General features: G+C 44.7%; 1 protein-coding gene across 1 annotated transcript; it reads left to right on the top strand.

Moving 5' to 3' along the window:
* The first annotated feature begins 38 nt into the window (after positions 1 to 38).
* LOC122366117 lies at positions 39 to 5,720 on the top strand. The gene is made up of 6 exons (XM_043337967.1): positions 39 to 194; positions 2,180 to 2,307; positions 2,544 to 2,652; positions 2,809 to 2,907; positions 3,520 to 3,729; positions 5,625 to 5,720. The coding sequence occupies exons 1-5, from the start codon at positions 170 to 172 to the stop codon at positions 3,624 to 3,626; spliced, it is 468 nt and encodes a 155-aa protein (XP_043193902.1). The 5' UTR covers positions 39 to 169; the 3' UTR covers positions 3,627 to 3,729; positions 5,625 to 5,720.
* The last annotated feature ends 1,579 nt before the right edge of the window (positions 5,721 to 7,299 follow it).

Here is a 7,299-nt window from a genome sequence, read left to right as displayed (position 1 = left end):
CGTCGTTGACGACGGAACACCGGCGGCGTCACCGAACGACCGTCACCAGACGTCATCGGCAGGCCCGCGCCCACTGTGTCGGCGACAGCAGAGGGAGGCACCAGCTCGAGACGGAGGAGATACGGCAGCAGAGGGAAGCACACCAGCTCAGAAACACAGGAGACGCGCCATGGCCAATACCAGTCAACTCGGCAGTAAGTACACTCGGCAGTAAGTATGTAACTGGTCAGTGGTCACCGTCCGCTGACGGAGACCTCGAGGATCCTTTCTAGGAATTAACCCGCGCCCCGTAGGGGGGGGGGGCCGAAACGGCCCCCCCTGTCCTTTTCGGTCGATATCTCCTAAACGGCTGGAGATATCGCCACCAAACTTTCAGGACCCCTCCGGGCATCAATTTTACACATTGTGACCAAAAATTTTTCCAGAGGCTGTGATAGGTTGGCCACAAATGACGTCAGAGTGACGTCATGTTCTGTCATTTTCGACCGAAAAAAGACCTTCGCGAGAAGACCTGTCAGGCCTACAGCTTTGAAGATAAAGAAAAATGATCAAGACATAAAAGGTGTAGAATTGACAGGGCTACAAAACTGCTATCTCGGATTTTTGAAATTTTTGAGTTTTGATCCCCAAAAATCAAAAAAGCATTTTTTTGGATATATTAGCCAAAAAATCCAAAAAGTTTTTTGAGTTTCGAAAAAAACGGAATATATGTGATAGTACCTACCGTCTTCTATCTACATACCAAATTTCAGATCGATACCTCGTTTTTTGGCCAAGTTATAGCGAAAAACTGTTCAAAAATGATGACGTCAAATTTTCAAACTCAATTTTTGGCAATTCTAGAACTCGTAGAGCAAAACAAAGACCACCATTAGACTCCCCGTGACAAGCTGCATCGAATGGATACCCATTTTATGCAAAAATATCAACTTTGAAATTTGACCTAATTTGACCTGACCTTGACCTGACCTTCACCAAAACGTGACCTAGGCTGGCCCCAAAGGCTGCCTAACCCACATAATCGCATTTGTCATGTAAAATGGACCATAAAACATGTATCACACGACACATTCATATTGTGACCCCCGGTGACCTGACCTCGCTGTGACCTGACCTGGTGTCAGTGACCTCAGATAGCAAAGTATGTGTTTGACGAACAATATACCATCGATGGTTTTCAATAAATTACCAATTTACTCGATTTCACAGCACATTTCTTGAATTGCCTGTGAACGGTGAAAATCTGACCTTTGACCTGACCTGTGACGTCATCGGTTTGACCTAGGTTAATGAAATTTGGTCACAAGGTAGTTCCCGGGTAGGGCTATCAAACGCCGTTTGAATTTTGAAAATCGGCCGGTAACTTTCCGAGATCTTAGGGGGGGGGGGGCCGAAACGGCCCCCCCCCCCTACGGGTGGTAGGGTCCGCCGGTAGCCCTACGGGGCGCGGGTTAACAATACGACGCAATTAATTGCGGCCTAGTGATGCATGATATCATCATGCTCAAGGACAGACAGTTTCTTATATCGCTATCATTCAATGCATTATTGTTGAGCCGAAAATATCCAACACCGCTAACTAAGAAGTGAACTTCATATAAAAGCTTCACAGTTGTGACAATTGACAAACATGTTTGGTCTTTTTTAAGCACTACATAGAGCGTGGACTGAATAATGCCTTTCTAAAGTTTGAACATCATTCTGGCCATGAACAGTCTCATTATCTCCATAGCTGTTCACCACATGTTATCATTGTTATTTATCAACCGAAAAAACGTCACGAGAGTTAATCATGCAGCTAAGCTGCAGAAACATTTTTTTTACAACGGATAGAGGCCGAGGTCCGGCCTATGAGCCTGGTATGCATCCAGCTCAGCTCCATAAAAATATGCACATTGCGCAAAGCTTATCAAGCTGTTAAGCTGGTTTGGAAGACCGAAAATATCTAACGGTAATACAGATGTATTTGTTCATTGATGTCAAGCCTGTTCATAAAATTTCTTAGAGATGGAATAAACTGACTTTTTAGTAATGAACTTATTTACATGTTTAGCTACATTAGTGAATAAATAAAAAAGGAGCGCGGTTTAGCTGTAGACCTTCGCAAGATGGTGCGACTGTCTAAATTGGCAAAACATAACCCATTGGGTCATGTCACGATATGTGCGTCCTTTCTCAGTTCCTCGGCAGCTGGGTGTTCGGCTCGTGCTGCTGATGCTGATGTCCCTCTCTGCGGTGCACCGGTGCGCTAGCACGTGCCCGGCCAACCACTGCAACAGTGGTGGCATCTGCTTCCGGATCAACCAGGTGAGGCTCCGTGTGCACTGCAATTCAGGTCCCAGGTCCCAATATCAAACGATTAGTGACCGATTAATCATGCTTAGTGCTGCAGTAACTGATCCTTTACTGATGCTAAGAACCGAATAAAATAAATTAGAAAATAACCTCATTTTCATATCATAAATGCATAATTATCGTCATACATTTCTGACCAAGTGTTTCTGATGATCGCAGAGTCTCTGACGGATCTTTTGTCTGCTCAGGTGATGCATCACGACGTGGCCAAGTGTTTCCGGATCGCGTGTCGCTCCTCTGCGATCACCGGCGTGTCGTCAGTGGTCCGAATGGAGGACGTCGGCGACTGCGGACAGTGTGAGTTCAGCTCTGACGAATATAAATTAATTGTTATAGAAAACAAAAGATTTGAACTTTAAAGGCTTTACTTTATTTGTTATCAATGATTAGAAAAAAACATTCTAGCAATGTTTAAAGAAATGTTTTTCAGCAAACGTTCTCATATTTCTAAAGGTTGCGAGTATAATGCCGATATCTACGCCGTGGATGAAGAAGTGTTCTTCGAGGACGACTACTGCACCAGAAGATGTGCGGGGCAGGACGTCTGGTCAGGTGAGGAGTTAAGACTGTTCTGCACGACCCACGTGGTGTCCAAAGCTGAGACGGTTCACCTATGGAGGACGAAATGTCAAGCGATTTTACATTGTAGCGGACAACATAACTACTCGTATTACGAGGATTCGCTGTGACGCTGCTGCTTCGGCTATACAGAGACAGAGATGGGCAGCCGCTGCTACCCTGAGCCAGGCAGGTTTTCCCCTCCTCTCTTATCCCAATTTCTCTTTTGGTCGTAGATATTACAAAGGTAGTGATATCGTGTTCATTGGCCACCGCGCCATGCAACTTGCAAGCAAGAAGAAAAAGGGGAACAAGATAAGTTGAGCGTACATAACTGGATAGAATATTTCTGGGGTCACTGCGTGTCCGATATTTCAATAACAAGAAACAGCGCAGCAGCTCTGCAATAATAGCTCTAAGCTCATTTGAAATAGGAGATTGGGATAAAACTTTTCGTTACCAATCAATGACATCACCTGCACGTAGTTCGCGTTCGATGCTACTAAATGTTACCAAGCATCGACAGTCGCATTCTTTATAATCTGACATCATCGGCAAATATTCCCGTTTGCTCAGTACCTAATTAACGAAAGCTGCGTATTTTAGGATGCATTGACGGGAGCACCACTTCAGCGAGCACCACCACCAGCGAGACTACCACTCCACCCAGCACCAGCACAGCCGGTAACCGATCGGCCCGTCACCAGGGCTAGAGGACGCTCTGGCGACCGACGAGAGACCCCGGCAGCCTCCACTGGCGGCTCGTCAGGACACGTTATTTGTCGGATGAGTCTCCGCCAGTCTCAGGAGGCCATACACTGTAAAAAAAGTTTAGCATTTGGGGTACTAACGGCTGCTATTCGTAGCACCTTTTAGCGTCAAAAGAACCCTACGACGTATTTACAAAGAAGCATGGTGCTAATACTGTGCTAATGATAGCTAACATTCCCATCAAATATTATAAGTTTAGATCACCTATTCTTCTACTGAGCTTAACGTCTACTTCTGCTAGTACCCAGGCCATCAGTGAGTGCTCTTTCAAGCTGGATTTCTAATTAGAACCATTTTAAGTGTTTTAGAAGTTGGTAATGCTGAATAAGGTGCTTACGTTAGTATCACAATAGAACCGGACATGCTTACAGAGGAAACAAATTTGAAATTGGCGCCAAAGAAAGTAGCTAAGCCCTGCTTTACAAATCTCTGGGAGTCTTATCACCAGCCCTTTAGCACGTTTTGACGGCGCAGAGCGATATGCGCATGCGCGTGCCAGCTGTTTCCGGCCACGCGTTGCGCCATTTTAGTGGAGTCCGTTGGTCGTGGTGGGAGTGTGCGCACGTGCTCCGGTATATGAAGTGAAATGAAGTGAAGTGAAGTGCTCCGGGCACATGCCACCGAGTGATAGCTCTGGAATGATAGCTTAAATCAGCTATTATCGGTGGAATCCGTCGTGCGTGGCATGGGAGTGCGTGTCCCTGCTCCGGGAGGCAGTGAGGTGGAGGGAAGTGCAGTGCAGCAGTGCAGTGAAGTGAAGTGAAGTGAAGTGCTCCGGGGCCGGGTGGTACATGAGCATTTGCCACCGACACATGCCACCGACACCGACGTTGATCGACTTTGGTGAGTCTGACACGTTGTATCTTTTGACATTATCTTATATTGTTTAAGTGCTTCATATTCCAACTTTGGCAAATCGCGCTTCTTGGTCTGAAGGAAAGTTGTGTTGTTTGCGAAAATAGCTCCCAACAGAAAAAAAATCTTGGAACTGATCCAGTTTTTTTTTTGCTCCAGGCATGGGGCCTGGTCAGTTCTTCCGTCGACTACCACTTACAATGGAGGACAACTACGACAACAACACGGGGTCTCCGGTTCCGTCTATCACTAAACGCCGTCTGGTCGTGGATGAGGTCGAACTTATGGCCATGAACGGAACGTCGGTTCAACGACCCCCCCCCCCCGCCTCCCCCAGTCGATCTCGCGTTAATCGTCGGTCACTGCGAGTGTGTGCAGGCATATGAGCGACCTTTCGTTATTTCCCGTGCGTTTGTTTGTGTATATATTTACATTTGTTTTTCATGCAGATGATATGAAGTGTTAATAAATGTTCCATTATTATTTTTTAATTTTATAATGTGTTGGATGCTTGAAAGATGCACTTACACGGGAATATTGCAGAATGCAAAACACAATCATTGAGACTTGTAGTTATCACTTATCTAGGATATAACCTTTTTGCACGTCTTTTCGGCCTTACACAATTTCCTTTTTGGTAATTGATTAGTCCTTTTTGCAGTAACTAGTGAAAGTATGTGCTGCTAAAGAAAGCAGTTTTTGCGAACTTTTCATGCAGCAGCTTTAACTAGTATAGATATTCTACTTTCAGCCCCAATGCTTTCGTTAGCATTATTCTACTTGTCGTGGGGTAACAACAGCGCTAAAACGGTTCATATGTGAGTACGGAAGGTACTAACTGCATGCTATTCTTAGCACCTTTTAAAGTTTAGCACCGCTAGGGTACTGAAAATTGGTCTAGCAGGTGTAGGGTACTACATTTAGTACACGGGTGCTAAACAAATATGGGTACTTATATTAGCACCTTGATACTAAACTAGATCTCAGTTAAGTACGAATAAAATGCTTAGCTTAGCACCGCTAGGGTACTGAAAATTAGTCAATTGAAAAGTACCTCTATGGTGCTAAACTTTTTTTACAGTGTATTCGGTAGCGCGTCTGCGACGTACCACCCCTCGAACCACAGACGTGACGGATTATCTGTGCGGAGCCACGCGGATCGGGGAAATGGCCGCCGCTGGGGCCTGGGGTGGGGATGGGGGGCCCTTGGGGGGGGGGGGGGCAGCATTGTCACAAAGCCGACTATGATCCCTCTCAGCACACCGATGAGGGCCAGTTAGGTATGTCACCGAGAACATCCGTTCGTGTGGAGGCGTATTTAATAGTGGATGTAATGAGGCCGGCGATGACGAGGAGGTGGGGTCAGGGTGATGGATTTATTGTCTTCTTTTGGTCCCAGCTTGTGACGACCGCGGCTGCTCGGCTGCGCAGGAGCTACAGGTATGCTTCTAAGAAAAATTCACTGATGAAGTTTTGTGGTTAGATCATGATGGGATTGACCTCGGTTTGGTATTATGTAGCGTTGCTATTATCGATACAACGATGGAAGACAATTGTCGTCATCTATAGATGCATGGCAAGTATTTATATGTTACCGGCAAACCATAAATGCGACATGAACAACAAAAAGTAAATGATAAATGTGGATATCATTCTATGTGTTTTTGGAACATGAGGGACGCTAAATGATAAATATGGGTACGGTTCGGTAAAATTTACTTCCAGTCTAAAAAAATAAGATTTGAAACAGTTGTTGCATCAAGTAGCACAAGCACATAGCTGGAAAACGATCAACCAATAACAGTGAAATGTATTATGCTAGAATGTACATATATTGCATCCGTGTTAAGTTATTCTCACGATGCAGTCAGGGTGTAATGTGTTAAAAATTTAAGTTATAACGCAAGGGCTACTGGGGCGTTCCACGACAAATCGACAAATAAAAAATTAAATTTGCACCCTCATATTTTATTCTTCGTTGAAAACTGGTGTAAGGGGTTGTGATGGGCGGGGAAGCCAGCTGTGGCAAGGATTTTTTTTTCTTCGAACAACGGTTTCCGAGATATAGCCTCGGGCAATTCCTGGAGTTCGCGCTGCAGCCCTATGTTTGGCGGCCTATAACTCAGAAACTATTGGTTTTTTACGATAAAAAACTCTATATGGTTCAACACACAATCAACCAACAAACATTTTGGCTATCTCGGATTTTCAATTTTTGAAAATTTTGATCACGTGACCTTTTGTCCTATTTTTCGAAGAGTGACCTTGATATTTTTTCCCACTGAAAGTTGCAATTTTGTCTGATGACGATTAAAGCCTTATCAATTGTCATTCATATGCGATAATAAAAAAAGTGGTTATCGCCCTGCCTTGACCTCAGGTCAGGTCATTTTTATGACCTGTCCATTATTGCGAGCGGGAGCGACAGCGAGATCTCAAGAATAAAGCAAGATAGCGACAAGCGGTAAACGGTAAAGGGTACACACGGATAAGGTCTATAATTTTTACTGAGGTCATTTTCAGGTCAGGTCAAAGATGACGTCACAGGAGCTAAAAGGAAGTCAAAATAGCGGCACTATACATATATATGAAGTTTTTCTCGAATAACTTTCAAGGCATCCCAGCTAGGAACAAACTAATAGCACCATCGTGATCCTCTCGTTGATCCGCATCGAAACATATGTATGTTGACCTCGAAAGGTCGAAAGGTCAAAAGTTGACCTTTGGTCACGTGATCTAAGGTCAACTTTTGACCTTTCG

This window comes from Amphibalanus amphitrite, unplaced genomic scaffold (genome assembly GCF_019059575.1).
Source record: "Amphibalanus amphitrite isolate SeventyFive unplaced genomic scaffold, NRLGWU_Aamphi_draft 000785F_arrow, whole genome shotgun sequence".
Classification (NCBI taxonomy): domain Eukaryota; kingdom Metazoa; phylum Arthropoda; class Thecostraca; order Balanomorpha; family Balanidae; genus Amphibalanus; species Amphibalanus amphitrite.
Note: the sequence above shows the minus strand (reverse complement) of the source record. Positions and strands in the feature narration are given on the sequence as shown.

What these genes read in the sequence shown, in the direction of transcription:
- LOC122366117 (XM_043337967.1), top strand. Translation starts at nt 170, where the DNA reads ATGGCCAATACCAGTCAACTCGGCA. An exon ending in CAATACCAGTCAACTCGGCA is followed by an intron (nt 195 to 2,179) that starts GTAAGTACACTC and finishes GTCCTTTCTCAG; the next exon opens with TTCCTCGGCAGCTGGGTGTT. An exon ending in GGGGCAGGACGTCTGGTCAG is followed by an intron (nt 2,908 to 3,519) that starts GTGAGGAGTTAA and finishes TGCGTATTTTAG; the next exon opens with GATGCATTGACGGGAGCACC.